Here is a 19896-nt window from a genome sequence, read left to right on the forward strand (position 1 = left end):
AAAACATGAGGTTGTTGGTGTCTAGATATATTTAGGCATAGTATTTTTGAATTTAAAATTCTAAAACCGAAATAGTCCTTTTGTAACCTAATACCTAAACTCTGTGTATACCAACATGGCAATATTAACACAATAGGCATACCTAACATGACCATATCTAACCCAATATGCATACCTTAACAGAACCATATCTAACCCAATAAGTACCTTAACCATTCATAGAAGTATGGCTAAACTTTAGGTGACAATGTGTACGATTTGTTTTTCCATCGGTTGCCTTCTCTTGCTATGTTTCCCAGCACTCACTCCATGACAACCAGCAGCCAAACCCAACACTGCAGTCCTGTGTTGATTTCTGTCTCCCTCCACCATCGGCAGCATAATCCTAGTTGTACCCTTTTTTATCTTGTCTGTTTTCTCATACACTGAGGTACACACACATTAAGGATCCTTAACCCTGAAGAGGTCCCACAGTATTTGGAGCCCAAGCAATCGCCTTCCTTAGCTTGTCCTCACACTTCAAGAGACAAGAGTAAGACATGTGAAATCTATAGACAAATCATGAGATATCAAATAAAATAACAAAATAAGTAGTCTGCGGTGAACCAAAAGTGGATACTCACATTTCAGACGTCGACCGCCTACATGAAGATGCAGTATAAAGGCAGAAGTGAACCGATTGGAGCACAGCCCAGACAGTCTCAACAGGCCTCTCTTTAAAACGAGTCTCCTCTCGTGGCCTCGGAGGATCGCTGACCGTTTAGAATCCATGCAATGACGAACCAAACACAGCAGCGTAACCAAACATTGTTAATTTTTATTATCTTAAAAAGTAACACAATCCCCGTGGGGTAATATATCACATACACTACAACAACGGTAACACCAGCACTACACACAGAGGGACTCGTTTATGGGGTGCCCTTTGTCTAGTTGAGCATGTGCAAAATAACAACATTAAAGCTTCAAATTGCCTTTCTTAAAAATGGTGCATCAGTTGGAGGTGTCAGAAGAAGAGTTGTTTTTTTTAAAAGACGCATTTTGTAGCTAAATGTGTTTTCTTTTTTGCTGGACGTGCTTAGCCGGACAAACGACACCGCCCAAAAACCTTTTCCCCAATATTATAGACATTTACAAAAGAATCCCTCTTTTTATTGTTTAAATTATTCTGACTAGGCATGACAGATAAACATCATTTACAAGTATGACATTAACGTCACTGTTAGAAACAATGCTATTGTGGAACCTCCAGCGTTAGAACCGTTTGTCAATGTCAACGGAAGACATTTCATGGAGCGTCGAGTGTGGAAGAGGAGGTGGTTGTTGTCGTAGGTGGTGATGGTGTGTGCGTGCGTGCGTGCGTGTGGAACGGAGGCCGGGGTGGGGGGGGGGGGGGGCTGGTGGGGGTGGGGGCAGTGCAAAACATGAGAAACAAAGGTGAGGGTTTGAGGGTGTTGAACTCAGACATTACAATCTCCTTAAGTAACTTGTTTAAGGTTTAAAGAAGAGGTTGGACCAGAGTGGGGACCCCCCCTCACTTCCTGCGTTGGCCACACTGGAACCACAACGTAGTGGTATCATTAACAGGGACCATACAGTAGGGGTCTGTGCTATATTGCTAGTCGGGTTCTACACCCTAGTACACAGTACTAAAACTAGGACTAAGGAGCCAAGGCCCTAGGGGTCTTAAGGAATCAAACCACAGAGATATGGTGTGAGGCGTTGTCCCACAACCAATCACTAGTACACTGTGGTTATCAGACAGGTTGGCTGTGGTACCAGTCCCTGGATTATAGTGTTGGCTCTAGAATATTAAACTTGTTCTCGTGCAATCGTTTTAAAGCTAGTTTGGGACACACCTGGAACTTTTCTAGATTTGTGTCTTTCTATTGGTCATTTGCACAGAGGTGGACTCTCCTGTTCAGGAATGTAAAGTCCTTCTGCACGATTTGGAGTCAAAACATCTGCATGTGCTAATTAGCAAATGTTGTGAATTTAGCTTTTTGTACCCGTTTCTTCTTTCCTCTGCCGAATGCCATTTAAAGTTCAGCAAGGGGGAAAGTGTAAGGGGGAAAGTAGTTTTTCTAGTGATCTAATGTCATCAGAGGTTTGTAGGAAGAGAGGGAGATGGATGGAACGAGAAGACAGGACGGTCCAGCACTTAAATGCATTGTCTGTGTCTCGAGTGTGTGGGGGCATCTGTGGCTATAAAAGTGTGTGTGTGTGTGTGTGTGTCTGTGTCTGTGTGAGTGTCTGTGTGTGTCAGTGTGTGCGTGTACGCAAGACATTCACAGGCTAGAGGCTGATGACAGTGTACTCTTAGAAAGGGGCTGGGTTGTGTTTTTGCTGCTTTGGAGGTAGTTGTAGAAGAGCCCGTTGGAAACGACGCGCCGTGGGATTTCAAATGATTGACAAATTATTCGACCTATAGAAGTGCAGGACTCTGATGGGCGGGTCCGGCTTTGCGCGGCACTGGATCACAAACTACAGACATTGGACGTTGGTGTCGGTTTTTTTTTTGCGAGTTTGCCGCACGTGCCACCGCGTCTCCCCGCGGCTCGGTGCAGGCCAGCATCCGTCAGCGGGCCTGAGGGGTTAAGTCAGCTTCAAACGTCTTAAGCCTCACTGGTTAAGGGTCATTAGTTGTCCCGGGCGGACCGGGCACAGTGGCAGCCATGTTGGAACACGCGTGACGGGCGTCTCGCCGCCGATGGTTTGATCTGCTTTGACGTCGTGGTCGTCCCCATGGTGACGAGAGTACAGGACGGATCGTTGTTGGGTAACAACGGCCGCAGAAGACATCCAGAGTGTCTGAAGCACCGGGAGGGCCAGTGGCTCACGGGGTTCAACCCAAACGCTAAAAAATAAAACTACAAAAAATGTAAATCGGATGTAAAGTAAACAATGAGTCCCCAAAAATTAAGGAAAGAAAAAAAGAAAAAAAAAGTAAATCGTTAAAACAAGACAAAGGAAACAAAAGAAGATCCCTGTATGCTCCGTACAACACTGGACTGGCGTGGGTCGATCGGCTTGGCTCACGTCTTTGCATTTTGAGATTTGGAAACTCAGCCGCAGTACCGGTACGGTAACGGCAGCTTCATGTTCCAGCGTGAGTCTCCCTCTTTGCATCGACAGTAGGTACAAAAAGAATTACCATATGCAATCCTGCAAAAAATGTCAGTTTCCTTTTGAGTGGAACAATGTCGGTTTGGGTTCCGAGGGCCCACAGCAATAGGAGCCATTTATTTTGTAATGACGGGACAATTCCAAAATCCATTGCTTTTCCGAGCCCCTTCAACATGGTACAAGAAACACTTCCTCTCAGATTCAGCTGCTACAGCTCGCATTACAACCTCAGAAACACATGGAGCGCGCTTACATGCTCACCATATTCTGATCACATTAACAATCGGGTAAGGGGCTGGAACCGACTGCCATGTTTATACGCACTCTGCCAATGCAATAGCAGGGAGTCTAGATTGAATGTTTATCCTTAAAGAGGAAAGCCAGTGCTGTACCAGCGCTCCCATTTGCAGGGAAGAGTATTGCCTGTTTATATAATATTTTTCCAGTCATCTGTGTGCGTGTAAATGTGCTCAGGAGTGGTTGTAGTTGGTAGAGGTTATACTCTGACAGGCTGTAGCAGACAGAACAACCACCTCAGAGGTGTTAACTATTGCAGTTGTAGGCCGTCCCGAAACAAATGATCTCAAGAGTTGCAGCTCTCTAAGCTGGTCCGTCTATCTCCATGGCAACGCGTTTGAGGCAGTGCAGATGGCCAACATGATGTCAAGCAGGTAGAAGGAATGGTTACCTGGGACGGGATGAATATTGATATCAAAGAGGGCCTTGTAAAAAAATATTCTCAGTTACATAATGTTAGCAAAACTAGCCATCTGCATTGCCTTAAATGGGTTGTCTATGAACGGGAATTAACCCTCAAATTTTTCGTTCAAATATAGAAAATACATTTAGATACATCAATTATTTCTGTATAGCTGTGATGGACCTGGGTAACGTTATTTCACTTGTTTCTACATAGTTGTGGCGATGTCCGTGTGGTGGTGTCTGTCACTCCTGGAGATGTTTTAACAGGAGCTGCAACAGCTATGCTTGCCATTATCTTCCTGTAAGAGCGATGGATCGTTGTACCGTGGGTCAATTTAACAGTGTAATACTAGGATATAACACTAGGGAGAACGCTTTCTCTATACCAGTGTAATACTAGAACACACCACTAGGGAGAACCCTTCCTCTTTACCAGTGCAACACTAGGATACACCACTAGGGGGAAACCTTCCTCTTTACCAGTGCAAAACTAGGATACACCAATAGGGAGGTCTCTTCCTCTATAGTAATGTAATACTAGGATACACCACTAGAGAGAACCCTTCCTCTATAGTAGTGTAATACTAGGATACACCACTAGAGAGACCCCCTCCTCTTTATCAGTGTTATACTAGGCTACACCACTAGGGGGAACTCTCCCTCTATAGTAATGTAATACTAGGATAAACCACTAGGGGGAACTCTTCCTCTTTATCAGTGTTATACTAGGATACACCGATAGGGGGAACTTTTCCTCTATAGTAATGTACTACTAGGATACACCACTAGGGGGAACACTTCCTCTTTAGTAGTGGGGGGGGGGGACGACGACGACACCCTTCCTCTGTAGTGGTGCAATACTAGGATACACCACTAGGGAGGTCTCTTCCTCTATAGTAATGTAATACTAGGATACACCACTAGGGGGAACTCTTCCTCTATAGTAATGTAATAGTAGGATACACCACTAGGGGGAACTCTTCCTCTATAGTAATGTAATAGTAGGATACACCACTAGTGGGAACTCTTCCTCTTTATCAGTGTTATACTAAGATACACCACTAGGGGGAACTCTCCCTCTATAGTAATGTAATACTAGGATACACCACTAGGGGGAACACTTCCTCTTTAGCAGTGGGGGGGGGGGGGGACGACGACGACAGGGGGGGGGGACACCCTTCCTCTGTAGTGGTGTAATACTAGGATTCACAACTTCGCGGGACACTTGAGTCTGAGCAGCGGGAATGAGAGTGGAGATAACATGACCTGAGATTACAGAATATACACACATATGCGCACACACTCACACATCCAGACACGCGAACACAAACACTCCCACATATATATTTATATATGTATATATATATATATATATATATATATTATATCTACAGGCAGCAGTCAGTCATATTATCCAAGTGAAACAACACAACAGCAGTGTGTAAACTAGAGGTTGTAGAATGACATGGTCAAAGTCTGCCCAGTGGCTTGGTGTGTGTGTGTGTGTGCGTGTATGTATCGGTGTGTGTCTGTGTGTGTGGGTGCGTGTGTGTGTGTGTAAACACATGTGAGAAACAAAAGCGGTTTAATTTGTGGCCTCGATTTCCATCTGTGTATCAGTCCATTTGAGGGAGAGAGAGAGTGTGCGTGTGTGTGTGTGTGTGTGTGTGTAATTGTAACAGCTGTAGTTCCATCAGTGGGCCTCCAGGCGGCGCTCCACTGAGTTCATTAGTTCTGAAATGTAACAGTCCTTGGGCATCTTGGGACAGGTATCTACATATAGATATATATAGATATCTACATGGATATATATATATATATATATATATATATATATATATACATATATATATTTCCCTTCACAACCATGTCCCAAAAAGAGCTCCACCTTCCACCTCCGCCCTCAGGGCGCGGTCAGACGCTGGTGATGGAGGCCAGGCAGGCGCTGGGCTTCTGGAGCTTCTCAGGCTGCGGAGCGGGCGGCTCCGGGACGGCGCGGAAGGAGAAGGGCGGCCCGTTGCCTGTGGCGAGGCCCAGGTGCCCCGGGCTGAGGGCCAGGTTCTGCCGGCGGTTGCTCTCCACAATGGAGGAGGTGTTGGAGGCCAGGCTCTCCCTGGTGCTGCAGGAGGGGGGGGGGGAGAGGGGGGCTGTGAGCTGACGGTGCGGTCGGTAGGGCCGGGGGGGGGGGCTTGGCAAACGTTTGAAGTGTGTTAAAGGACTTACCTTCAGTTAGTTTGTCTTTGATATGTGTGTTGTGCAAAATAAGTTATTTTTTTGGCAAACCTAATTGGTGGTGGATAAATTGGGCGAACATACTTTGTTCGGGTGTTGGTGTTTGTTGGGGCGACGCGCAAGGACCTTAAAGGCTTAGTTATTGTGGCACGTCAGCACAACGCAAGGGGGTTTTTACGTCCTTGCGGACCCTCCTTGAAGCGACGCAGCAGCAAGGGCAGTGATTGGTCCGCCCACTATAACCCGACCCAGAGCCGAACAAGGTTCACGACTGCGTCAAAGCTTCTGCGTGGTTGTTGCGTTTAGTCGACCGTAACCGAGCCTTTACTCTACTCTTTACCATAGTGCTGTCTTTGATACATTTCCTGTATTCAACATTTACCCTGTTGCTCTCCTATACTTGCCAAAATGTGACCCCCGGTTGGGATCAGTTAAGTATATCTAGTCTCATGCTCTGGCCATTGGGGTCATCTACGTTGAGCTATGAAGAAGAACTTCCTCATTTGGTCCGCGTCAAAAACACAGCCTGCTTTACAGCCAACACATTAGAGCAGACATCTGGCATCCATTTTCACAGTCTAACACCAGTGCAGTTATCCAATCAGATCAGATTCTGTTCCTCTAGTGAAGTCTACGTTTCTATCTCTCTAGTGAAGTCTACTTTTCTGTCTCTCTAGTAAAGTCTGGCAGCTGACCACGGCACTAATCTGGGATTCCTGTCCCTCCACTCACAGAAAAGGCCCCCTAAAGTGCACAAGTCCTTGCTCAGGAAAAGGTACCTGGTTAACGATCAAGACTCCTCATATCCCTGGATCAAACCTCATCCAAGAGTACTCAGAATGTTGCCGCGTTTTGATGACTTCACAACTACCATGCAAACTCAAAGAAGCAGAAAATCCCTGGTGGAGATTCACATTTGACGCAGGAAAAAGTGTAACGATAATTCAATCGATACTTACGGATACAGAAAAACTATTTCGGTCAAATGCATAGTTCAATCTCACTGCAGCAGGTGTATGCGATGTGCGTGTGCACGCGTGTGCAATGTGCGTGCGTGTGTGTCCCCTCACCGTGGAGAGTTGAATCCACTGTCCACCGTCACGGAGCTGCTGTCCATGCTGTCCAGCCTGGCTGAGTGCGCCGACTGCTGGTTCTGGCTGGGCTCCGGGAGGTTCTCTTTAGCACTGGGGAAGGTGAGGTTGCGCTCAAACCTGCGCTGAAGGTCCCTCTCCTTCTCCCTCTCCAGCAGCCACTGCATGGTCCCGCCTCCGCCCACCCCACCTCCGCCCGCCTTGCCCCCCTCTCCGCCCGCCTTCCCGTCTGTGCCCCGGCCCTTTGCGGCGCCCTCCTCCAGCTCGTCGTCGTCCGAGACGTTGTAGTAGTCGAAGGAGGCCTCGGCGGCTCCGCTGCCGCCGCCGCCGGGCTCCAACCCGGCGGGGGCGGCGCTGGCCGAGGGCGTGGCCACCAGGGGCTTGGGCGCGTCGAAGGCCTCCGGGGAGTCGAGCGCGTCGCACGAGGACGAGAGCGCCGAGGCGGCCAGGGCGGGGGTCTTCCTCAGGGAGCTGTAGCCGGGCAGCGGCAGGCTGGGCGGGGGCTTGAACAGCGTGTCCTTGCTGAAGATCTCCTTGCGCTTCTCGGGGCCCGCCGACGTGCCGTGGACGGGCCGGCCGTTGGGCAGCGGGGGGTCGGGCACGGACAGCGGGATGGGCGGCAGGCTGCCCCCTTTGGGGCCCGGTTTGCCCACGTCCTCCTTGTACTCCGGAGGGTGGGGCGTCTGCCTGTCCGACTGCCGGTCCCCGCCGCCCGGTTTGAGCCCCTCGTGGCTGCTCTTGCCCAGGGAGCCGTGGGGGTTGGCGGCCGTGAGCACCGCCTCAGAGGAGGCGGAGCACTGGAAGTAGTCGTCCGAGGGGATGGAGGCGGCCGGGGGCTTGGGGGAGTACGCCGGGAGACTGTCCCGGCTCTTGTTCTTCTCCAAGCTTCTGCCGCCCTCCAACCCCAGCGCCTCATTGGCGAGTTTCGCTTTGCTGGGCGTGATCCGAGAGTAGTGAGAAGAACTCTGATTGGCTCGCAGGGTCCCGTCGTCTGTGTAATAGCGACTGCGGTCGTCGTAGTAGTCCGGCGGTCCTATAAGCCCGGCGCCCAGGGGTCCTTTGGAGTTGTCCATGGATCTCGAACGTTCCTTGGCTTTGTCGCTGCGCTCCGTTCTCGACTTCCTCTCCTGGGTGTGCGAGTGAGAGCGGTGCACTTTGGAGTGCTGGGCCGAGGGGCCGTGGCTGGGCTCAGGGAAAGGCATCTCCGTCCGCCGCTTGGCCAGCTCGCCCGACACGTCCCACTCGGGCGTGACCGGCAGGTGGGCGGCGTCCAGGATGTTGGGGTTGCTGTGGGCCAGGTGGAGCCGCGCCCGCTGGCGCTCCATGGCCAGGGCGTGTTCCCGGGGCGAGCGGGCCAGGGACGACGAGTAGGCCCGGTAGTCCCGCTCCGTGAGCTCCGGGTGGGAGCCGTCGCTGGGCTCGCCCCGGGGGGCTCTGGTCTTACTGTGGGAGCGGCTGGGCTTGGCCTGCGACGGCTTCCGGTGCCGCCCGCCGCTCCTCCGGCTCCGCGAGCTCTGGTTGGCCGAGGAGGCCTTGCTCCTCTGGGCGCGCTCCTCCTCCAGCCGCTTCATGACGGCCGTGTGCCGGGCCAGGTTCTCCACCGTGAGGTCGGGGTTGATCCGGCGGATGATCTCCATCTCCACGTTCCGCGGCAGCTGGCTGGGGACCTCCTCGTCCCGGAGGGGCCACTCCTCGGGCGGGAACTGAGCCGAGAAGGTGGCCAGCTGCTTGGTCTTGTCCTTCTTGAAGCTCAGGCGGAACAGCTTGAGGCCGAACTTGCGGCTGGCGCTGTTCGACCCGCTCCCACTCCCCGACTGCTTCTCCGCCTCGCCGCCGCCGCCGCCCCCGCCCCCCCGGTGCTTGGTGAGCGTGTCCGTCTTGAAGGGGAAGCTCAGGGTGCTTCGGCTCTTCTCGGCGGTGCCGCCCCCCTGCGTGGGCGGGGTCTGGGGCGAGTGGGGCGAGGAGTAGGCCTCCCGGGGGTCTTTAGGAGAGCGCCGCTGCAGCGTGGCGTGGTGGCTGGGGGGGTCCTCCACGCCCCCCCCGCGGTAGCTGTTGTTGTAGGACTCCCCGGCGCCGCAGTGGTTCTGACTGGGCTTGGGGTGCGCCCGGTCCCGCACCCCTCCGGACGTGGAGGGGGTGACGGTGCCCGAGAGCGGGGAGGTGCACTGCGTCTGCTGGCTCTGGTGCTGCTGCTGCTGCTGCTGCTGGAGGCGGTCACCGGCCCGCTCGTCTAAGTGGTACCACTTTGAGCTGGTCCTGATGAGGCTGGGGGTGATGAAGTACGTCTGGGGCGTCACGATAAAGTAGCCGTCCGGGGTTGGGTAGATTTTGCGCTCACGCACCAGCATGTTCAGTGTGTGGTGCAGCACTTCGTCCGTTGGCGTGGGGACACCTGCGGTACCAGAGAGAGGGTCGTTAGTAAAGGTCACAGGCTTCGGGACGTTTGCACCAAATACCATTACAATCTAGTTCTCCGATCCACAAACCTCATGTCAGGTTAATAAATGCACTCGATGTGTTATAAAACTGTAACACCTGTAGCATTGATTGTGATATTGCTCACAAGTCTTGACCCCATATTCATGTCCCATTGTTCAATAGTAGATATTTCTTGAACCTAGGAAGGACCAATATAACAACAGCAGCCATCAAGTATCATAAGATAAAGCTCAGAATGAGAAGAAAGTAGCATTAGCGAAAACATTTATGCGTATCCATCTTACTCTGATTGCGGACTTCCTCAGTAATTCTGTGTAATCATGGATTTTATTTGGAATTTTCTCTTTCCCATTCCGCAGATTTTAATCAGACTTTCTCTAAAGGTATTACTGCCTGTTACATCATGGCCCATCCTACAGGCCGGCTAGAGTGATGCAACACTTATAATGACACACACACTCGCGCACACACACTCGCGCACACACACACACACACACACACACACACACACACACACACACACACACACACACACACACACACACACACACACACACACACACACACACACACACACACACACACACACACACACACACACACACACACACACACACACACGTCCGTTAAAAATGGTGTTGAATTTTTTAAATTTGTGCATTCAGCAGTCTTGTTTTAGTAAATGTGGAGATTCCATCCAGGTGTCTGAAGGAGGGGAGGGAATAGCCTGGTGTTTGTGGGGGATTCCCCTCATACTTTTGACACTTTGATATGGAGGATCCTGTACCAATCGCGTTAACTACTGGCTAATGTTCATGATAGCATGTGGGGGTAGTCGGGAGCCAGTTGCCTTGAATCAAAGAGTGTCAGCAGATAATGCTATTAAAACTTTGTAACTTTATTCCTGCCTCCTGGTTGACAGTTATATTAAAAAAAAAAGTTATTAACAATTGAACCTTAATGAGTATCAGCCATTCAAGGTCTTCCCTCGATAGACCACATAGTCATTGCTTCGGTGGCGGTTTGTAAGCAACGTTGAGATTCCGTAGAAGGCATTTACATATAGGTGGTGTAAGCCAAAGTGTCCCCTAATAGTAACAGTTTATGGTCCAAGAATTAAATGGGTTACGGCTGTACATTTACCCTCCTGATTACAAAACACTAGGTTTACTAAACATATAGAAATAGGTCTATTGCATTGAGTAAGTGGGCCCAACGTGGTTGAGGTAGAACTCATAATAAGCGTTGATGCGTGGTGATGGGCAGAGGGCCAGTCTAGCGGCGACGGTAGGAGGCAGAAAGAAAAAACTTTCTGCCTCCTACCGTCAATAGAGAGTGATGCATGTTCAATCAGTGCTGAGCTACCTTCAGGTATGAACCAACCGCTGCTTCCAGCAGCAGCAGGTTGTTTACCATGCCAGCCATGCCTGGGACTCATGCACGGAGCGGCACTCAGGAGCTTTGTCATCAGCAATACCGCGCTAGCCTGGTCCTACCAGACTCTCGTACCTCATTTCATTTGCACCGAGAGTCTGAACCTACTCAAATGACTAAAGTTAACTCACTTGAAGGCAGGGTGTCTGTTGAAGTTTAAAACTATTGGATCGGCCCAGTGCCACTCTGGATCTGCCATAACCAATCGCTAGCGTTTGGCCGGGAATGACGTTGCACGCAGGATGTAAACAAACCTAACACCGTGCGTGAAGAGGTCCGTCAACGAGAGCTGACTTTAACGTCATTGTTCTCAGCCACTCCCTCTGCTCGCTGATTGGACGCACAGAATTTGGACGGAGAAAACCCGCTAACATACCGCAGACCCAGACGTAGTACTGAAGGGAAATGAAAATTGAGGGGAAGTACTTAGGCGGGCGGAGCCAGGCTAATACCGCGCCTCATAAACCACTGAAATACTATTACTTTTTTGAGATACAAGGAATATGCACATAACCCACAGGATCACAGCATTTGATGACATCACAACTCCTGGTCACACTTTGACGCTCCATCAAAATTCCATGTCGCAGGTTCTGCGGGTTCATGCACTGTGCATCCCGACTGCAGGACCGTCCACCGGAGATTTTAATGTTCATTTCACTACCGTAATCCGCCTCTTATGTAGTTTCTGTACATCTAACTAGCCTCACAACAACAAGCAGACCACATATTACCACGCCAGCCCAGTACCTCGTCCTCTTCCCCAGCAGACATTCTGACACCGGCCAACCGGACCACTGATGATGCAACATTTGGTTTTGCACAACCAAATACCTTCTGCACAAATTGTCGGAAACTGTCAGAAACGGTGACCGGATAGGTCACCAGCGACTCTCCGTGCTCACCAGGGTCTGGGCTGACTTCAGGTCTGCCACCTTAACAGCGTTCCATGGCGTCTGACAGCTGCGCTCTTATCACGGAGGAATCCCAGTTTTCCCAGAGAAATTAACATTAAATTAATTGAGGTGCAACAGCTCTGGTGGACAATCCTGCCGTCAGCATGTTGATTGCATACTCCCTTACAACTGAATACATCGTGGACCAGCCATGCCAAACCTGTGTAATAATCATGTTGTTGAATGAGCGTCTTGATGTGTCACACCTGTGAAGTGGAAGAGTCAACTCAAAGGAGAAGTGCTCACAAACACAGATTTTAACAAATTCTTCCTCAGAATTTGAAAGAAATAAGCCTTTTGTGTGTTTGGAAAATGTCTAAAATCTTTTATTTCAACCCATGAAATATAGATACAAAAATGATTGTGCTCTGAGATGAGACGAATGTCCTTAACAAACAGACCATCCATCACATTCAGAGAGGTTGTTTACCAACACAACAGTGCACTTGTTGTCCTTAATGGAGTTGATTGGAGGATTCATTCTTTTACTAATCAATGGGTACAGTGAATGGCTGATTGGTGTTTATATGGCACTCGTCGATTCTGAACAGATACATTTGCATGCTCCATCATACACTTATAAAAACAAAAACAAAACAGCCAGTTCAGACTAATTGACGGACGCTGCACCAGACTGGCACACAGACGTGTATGTGCGTGTATGTCTGTGTGTGTCTGTGTGTGTTGCCTGTCATTACATCAGACCTGTGCAGTTGCTTTAGCGACATGATGCAAGCGGCCTTTTAAACAGGTACCCTGAATGACATACACAGCGGACAAAAACACACAGGCACACATACACAGAAGTGCAGCATTGATGCTGCTCTGTGTGTTTGCGTGCGTGTGCGTGTGTTCGTGAGCACGTGTGTAAGACTGATTGTGTCACTGTGACTAAGATAAGTAATTAGAAAATACAGGTGTTCTATTTTTTTCTATGCCAATGACCAACTACCTCATGAACTTTGTTCTCTGCTCCCAGATCAGGTCTGGTTCATGGACCCTTTGACATCACCACAAAGTGACCCTGAGTGGGATGTCAAAGTGCCCATGACCTGAGCTGTGTGGAGCGATCAACGTTGTTGTGTCCCAGAGAGGGTTGAGTTTCCTGGACAGACGTGTATGGTGCATTTGAGATGCGCCAAGGGTCATTATAATGCTCCTCATCAAAAGTGCGTGTTAGCTTAAAGAAAAGGAAGCACAGAGTGGGCGTGACCTTTGACCACGAGGATAGCCCCTCCCCCTTCCTCCATGGAGTCACAGCACAAAACGCTGAAACAGGCTCACATACCCTTTAAAAGGTCCCATGACATGAAAATCTCACTTTATGAGGTTTGCTAACATAAATATGAGTTCCCCTAGCCTGCCTATGGTCCCCCAGTGGCTAAAACTTGCGTTTGGTGTAAAACGAGCACTAGCTGTTCTGCTCCCTTTGAAAAAACGGAGGCTCAAGTGCGCTGATTTGGAATGTCTGTATTTAGGATGTCACCATGAATCTCAGCTCCTCCCCTTACTCTTCCAGGCCCGCCCAGAGACGTTGGCCCGCCAATGAGACTCGACCGTGCGAGCGCCACATGTGTGTGTGTGAATACACACACTGTAACGCAAGTGTTTCTTGTCGGTTCTTTGACGTGTCTTGTATTTCCACAACGAGACTGTTGTGGGGGTTATCTGAGCCATGGTTGAGAAGGAATTGGGGGAAAGGAACTTTGGCTTTGACTCGCTGAAGTACATGAACTGCGACATGCCGCCGGTTGCCGCGAGGCACCATCGCCCGGCAGCGGGCAGCCGGCAGCGTGCGGTTCAGTCGACTTCAGGTTGATGTGAAAGTGGAAGAACCAGAGACGTCGCAGAACCCGACAAAGTCGTTTGTGATTCATAATATCGTCTGGAGGCGCACACAGCTTTTGGCCGTGATAATATGTATTATATGATATAGATATCTATGTATTATATGATATTATTTAGATATAGAGCTCCAGGACTGTAACGCAAGGGTTGTATACTTCCTTGTTATTTGGATAACCGTTCTGCTTTTGGTGTTATGGCGCATAACACGTCGGACTCTCGTCTCTGGTATTTCTACAACGAGACTCGTATTGGGGGTTATCTCAGCCAAGGTTGAGAATGAATTGGGGGGAAGGTACTTTGGCTTTGACTCCCTCAAGAACATGAACCACGACAAGGAGGAGAAAGGGATCGTTGCCGGGCAGCGCTTAGGCACCTCCGCCTCCGGCGGTGGTCCCTCAGCGGGGCTCAAGCGGGAGACATTCGCCGCCAACAATCCCTTTCTCCTCCATGTCGTGGTTCATGTTCTTGAGGGAGTCAAAGCCAATGTTCCTTTCCCCCAATTCCTTCTCAACCATGGCTCAGACACCCCAACAACAGTCTCGTTGTGGAAATACAAGACACGTCAAAGAACCGACAAGAAACACTTGCGTTACAGTGTCTACTTCACATTGATGTGGACGTGGAAGAACCAGGAACGTCGGAGAAACCCAACGCGGTCGTTTGAGATTCATAACATCGGCTCACACAGCTTTTGGCCGTGATAATATATATTATATGATATAGATATCTGTGTAGGCTATATGATAATATTTAGATATAGAGCTCCAGGACTCCCGTGTGTTCTAGAATATTTACAGAACACGGCTAAAGGCTGTGTGCGCCTCGCCATTGTGATACATCCACTATAAACAGAGCGCATGGTACCGTGGCTGCAAGCTGCTCAGGGCCACACCCCCACCCTCCTCCTTGACCCGCCTCGTTCCTCCTCATTTGCATTATAGCTAGAGACACCAAAACAGCGCATTTGGGGGAAGCTCAATGTGCGACTGGCTCGGAGTGGCTGTAACTCTGCACCACGGCTGAATTTCGGGAACGTCTCTGAATACTGTGTTAGTTGCCCACTAATACCTATATTAAAGAATACATAAAATAGCATGTCATGGGACCTTTAATATAACAATATAACTCAATTTCTAATGAATGTAATATATTTTCTTCTTTACTTAACTTACTTTATTTACTCTCATTGAATATACACTAATTTAAACGATTAAAGTATGTTGCGATTATGCAATATGAAATGGCTTAAATTAATATGTTTAGCACAATTTGCACAACAACTATTTTTATTTTGGTTGAAATCAATACAAATACTACTAAATCTAACTATATTTCTGTGTTGCCTGGGGTACAAACAAACTTCAAAACAGTTCTGAGATCTAATGGTGAGGGTTTGGAAGGCTAAACATGACATCAAGTGTCTCTGTCTATTACCAAGAAGAGATGGATGAAATACCCTGTTGATGCATGGTGTGTGTATCTACCACAAGTAAAGAGGACATGAGCTCACAGGTCAAGTCCAGTTGTCTTCACATTGGCCTAATCCTATCGTCTCACCAGTCTCTTCCTAAATAGCTTTGAGGCTTCAAATAACCTTTACGTCAATTTAAGGAGCTTCTTTATTTGTGCAGGCAGCAGTTTCATGTAGCTACATCAACGCTGGCTGCTATTCTAAAGGTAATTGTGCCACTGATCTATAATGTCTGGAATCAGAAATGAAATGAATACAATGAAAATAGTAAATATGATACATACAGCGTTACATATGAAACAATTAGATGGCGTGGCTCTCTGGGTTAAAGGCTACACTTACCAAGGATGCATAGCAAGTTCTCAACACCTTTAGAGCATCCTTTGCCTCCTACTGAACTGGGAGACTCTACCTCCGCCATATCACTAAGTAGTGTCATCTGTATGGGACACTATACCTCAGACCATATCACTGAGTATTGTCGTCTGCATGGAAGGCCTCCCAGCCCTCGGAATACCAGCATGTACACAATTGTATTGGTTATAATGCCGTCAGGTTATCGACTGCACACATGCACGGGAGGATGCATTCTCCATACATCCTCATCACATATTTCAACGTATTTCAACCCAGAGTACACACATACGTGCAAACCAATTATGTTTGGGGACCGATGAACAGGCAGCGGTAAACGTCTCGTGTGATTCGGTGTCGTTACCTGGAAAGCATGTTTGCAGGTGTTCGGTGAGTGCCTCCTGGGTGACAGGTTTGTGGGCGGAGTTCATAGCAGAGATAGCCAATAGCAGCACCTCTCCCAGAGGGATGAACTGCGATTGGCTGATCGGGGACATGCTGATAGGTGACACATCACCTGTGGAAAGAGAGACATTGTACTTTGCGTTAATTGTCATGATGGTAAACATACAAAAATAACCAACCAGAATACCTTTGTCAACTCCTCATTGCACGTCCTAACAAGGTGGTTGTCACGTCACCAATCAGGATGATGGTTGGTTGTACCCCGATGAGGGTACAAAAGACAAGTCTTAACCCTAATTTATAGTCTGACGGGGGCATGTGAAGGTAATGTAATCATGGTCCCAGTGGTCTGTTGTCCTGCAACTCCCCGTTGAAAGAAGACCTTCGGGAACTTTGAACCAACTGTTTAGAAATGTTACTGAAAGCTTCTAATTCTTTGGGAGTTAAATAAACACAACAACACAGCGATCGAAACAAAAAGCAAAAACATGGAAAGATGAGATTTTACCATTGGTACGTGTGTCTTATTATAAACAGAGTAATGGGGCGTTTCCAGTAGTTTACACATTCATTGCAAAGAAAAGCCTAATTTAACTAGCTCACCGTACATGGGTTCACACGTACGTACACCCCAACATGGGTTCACACTGTACACCCCAACATGGGTTCACACGTACGTACACCCCAACATGGGTTCACACGTATGTACACCCCAACAAGGGTACACACTGTACACCCCAACCTGGGTTCACACGTATGTACCCCCCCTAACATGGGTTCACACTGTACACCCCAACATGGGTTCACACTGTTCGTACAAACTGCCCCCAGGTGGCTTTCACCATCCATTAGGAGGCTGTCATCTAATACTCACAATACATGTACATACAAACAATACAGACTCCATCGGTCACTAGTGGCAAGGCCAAGGTTGGTGCAAACAGAAGTGAGATCACTGGACTCTGATCTTCGCTCAACACGAGGCATCCAAAGGTGCACAAGACGTATTTAAAAGGGAGAGCTTCAAGCATTTGAGAACTGAATAAAATAAGACAATTAGAGATAGAAATCCACGTTGAGATCCAAACACTGCTTCTGCCCCGTAAGACACAACATAGTAAACACTTTTAAAAGGATGTTTTGTAGTGATTTCACCGGCGACTGGACCCTCTCAATGCATCCTTGAAATGCATTTTAACATTAGCATGCAGTCCACTAGTATGAGCGTACGCCCTGTACTGGATGAACTGGGGCATTGCATTATTTACAAATCAGTTGTTTGCAAGTTTATGAAATTTCAAATACATGTGTATCATTTGGATTATTATCCATATCTTCCTGGTAGTAGGAGACAATTGTGTCCCCAGACATGTTGTGAGTGCGTTGACAGGTTGGGCAAGTGGTTGCCGATGGCGATGAGCCTCGTGTCGGAGCACAGGAGACGTATGGAGTAGGAGGGGTATGAGGGCTACCGGCTCGGCTTGGATGGCCCCGCTAAACGTGTCCTACATCCTACATGTACTTTGAGGAAGGGTTCACTCAAGGGTTGAGTGCATACTTCCAGTGCCACATTGAATCGCTGATATCTTTTGATAATGATAATAGCAAACTCTAACCCAAACTCTAACAAAAGCGCTATTTGAAGATAATTAATGTCACTGACAAAAACCTAGTTTCAAAACATTCGAGGGGTATAACTCAAACATGCAAACGTATCTTTTTTTTTTTTAAAAGCACATCTTAGGTGTTTGAATTCTTATCATGACAATACATCGTACACAGAGCTCTACCACTTAAAGCAGTTACCAAGCAACAGCTTTTTGCTGAACTCTGTAACAAGTGTTCATCATGATCGTCTCAACAAATCCTTACCTAGACTCTAATCAAACCAAATGGATGCACTGGATGTAATCCACTGTGTACCTGTGTGCCGTTTACTGTACTTTAGTTTAACGTCAATTATCCAGTCCTACTTTAACCATTCCTAACTTAATTCCTCACCCTATGAAGAAGCTTGCACACTGGCCCGTATAACAGAAAACGTATCCCCCATACGGGGCCATGTGCCGTTCATCGTGGTGGTTGGCTTTAGTCCGGTTTATGTTGGTGAGCATGGTGTTGGTGGTAAGAGTGACCAAGCACCTGAAGGCTCAAGTTTACTCACAACTACATTTGAAATGGGCTGTAGGCACAGACAAAGCGGTCGGTTCGAGAACCAAACAAGAAACCACACAGGCTTTTAGCACCCCAGTGGGCTCAGTGGAAAAAGACTTTCCCACCACCACCCAAATTCCCAGCTTTCACTATTAGTCCAAATTAACATGTGAATGGTAACATCAGTAACTGGTATCGCCGATACCAGTTACTGATGTTACCATTCACATGTTAATTTGGATGTATACCGATACCGTATCGGTATACATTCAGTATCTGTCAAGTAGGGACTATTGCATCCCGCGCTATTTGTTTCAAGATGAACCAGTTGGAAGCTAGACCTGCTGAGGTTATGTTGGGGATTATGCACGTTTGAATGACCAATCGATGAGGGACTACAAGGACACGGAGATGTAAGGAAAAACCTGAGGTCATTAAATGAAGACAAGATCTCAGGCACTCTGTTTTAACCGGTCAAAGATCACCCAATTCAGCGGCCGCAAATTTCTATTCCGGTTTAAGCATGTAGGTGTACGTATTTAATATTTAAACTAAAATATTTCTTATCTAGGCCTGATACTTTAACTTAACAATGTTTCATTAAACACTGGCCAGGTTTGACTCTCTGCAGAAGACTATGTATCTACCTAAAAACGAGTTTTCCTTAAACCCAAATAACATTTCTGCGTCAGAAGTTATGTCAAGATCTGCGAAGATCCACGTGGCTACGCAGACCCTGCTTTAGTCTGCAGTGTGTGGGGAGACAGGCAGTAGTGGTCAATGAAGCTGAGTCCCAAACCTGGTCACTCATCTATGGGTCCCTTTTCTACAGCACAAAGAACCACTAAGTATCCAGTCAACTATTCTCCGTCATAGAGAGCTGCCAGCACCCAAGGAGATCTGATGAGTTTGAGTAAACTAATCAACCAAAGCTAGAGGTATTCTTCATATCAAGTTAAGTGTTTCCATTTGAACTAGTGCTGTTATACCAAACTAGTGTTAAGATGTGATGACACCTAAAGCTCAAGGTTCCCTCCATCCGCTCACCAAATATGTAACGTTAAGTATTCACCCATCAATGGAAATGACCACGAAACAAGGGGAAGCCGCTGTAGGAACGCTGTAGGAACAGCTCTAAGAACCACTACTAGAACCGCTGGATGAACGCTGGATGATGGACCATGGTGAGTACAACCTTTCCAGTGTGTGCCAGCATGCGGGATAAACTAAAGCTACTATGAATGAGGTCCTAGGCCACAGAAAGAAACATTGAAAGAAGAAAAGTGAAAAGCAATTGAAGCAAAAGAAGAGATTTCTCGCATAGGTCATCTACATTCTACAATAATAGGGGAGTGACCGAGTTTTTGGGTTAAGTGAATTGATCTCTAAGGTAACGTAATGATCGTGCATTTGAACTCTTGAGACGAGACAGCAGCCTATAAACCACTGGTAGACCAGGTCGAAACACCCCCATCAGGCCTCCACCCAGCTTCACACATCAGGCCTCCACCCAGCTTCACACATCAGGCCTCCACCCAGCTTCACACATCAGGCCTCCACCCAGCTTCACACATCAGGCCTCCACCCAGCTTCACCCATCAGGCCTCCACCCGGCTTCACCCATCAGGCCTCCACCTGGCTTCACCCATCAGGCCTAGAACCAGCTTCACCCATCAGGCCTCCA

The 19896-nt window shown here is 48.1% G+C and overlaps 1 protein-coding gene across 4 annotated transcripts in view; it reads right to left on the minus strand.

The window, feature by feature from the left end:
- Positions 1 to 797: 797 nt before the first annotated feature.
- LOC132465458 (storkhead-box protein 2-like) overlaps positions 798 to 19896 on the minus strand; it is a 49281-nt gene continuing 30182 nt past the window's right edge. For 3 of the 4 annotated variants that reach the window (XM_060062093.1, XM_060062095.1, XM_060062096.1), the window contains exons 2-5: positions 16018 to 16170; positions 7131 to 9543; positions 4655 to 5947; positions 798 to 4613 (exon numbers count right to left, since the gene is read on the minus strand). In XM_060062093.1, the coding sequence (XP_059918076.1) occupies positions 5743 to 5947; positions 7131 to 9543; positions 16018 to 16170 (2771 nt within the window). In that variant the 3' untranslated portion in view covers positions 798 to 4613; positions 4655 to 5742. The remainder of the gene's footprint in view (positions 4614 to 4654; positions 5948 to 7130; positions 9544 to 16017; positions 16171 to 19896) is intronic. The other variant, XM_060062094.1, reaches the window with a different exon arrangement.

Source organism: Gadus macrocephalus, chromosome 10 (assembly GCF_031168955.1).
Source record: "Gadus macrocephalus chromosome 10, ASM3116895v1".
NCBI lineage: Eukaryota > Metazoa > Chordata > Actinopteri > Gadiformes > Gadidae > Gadus > Gadus macrocephalus.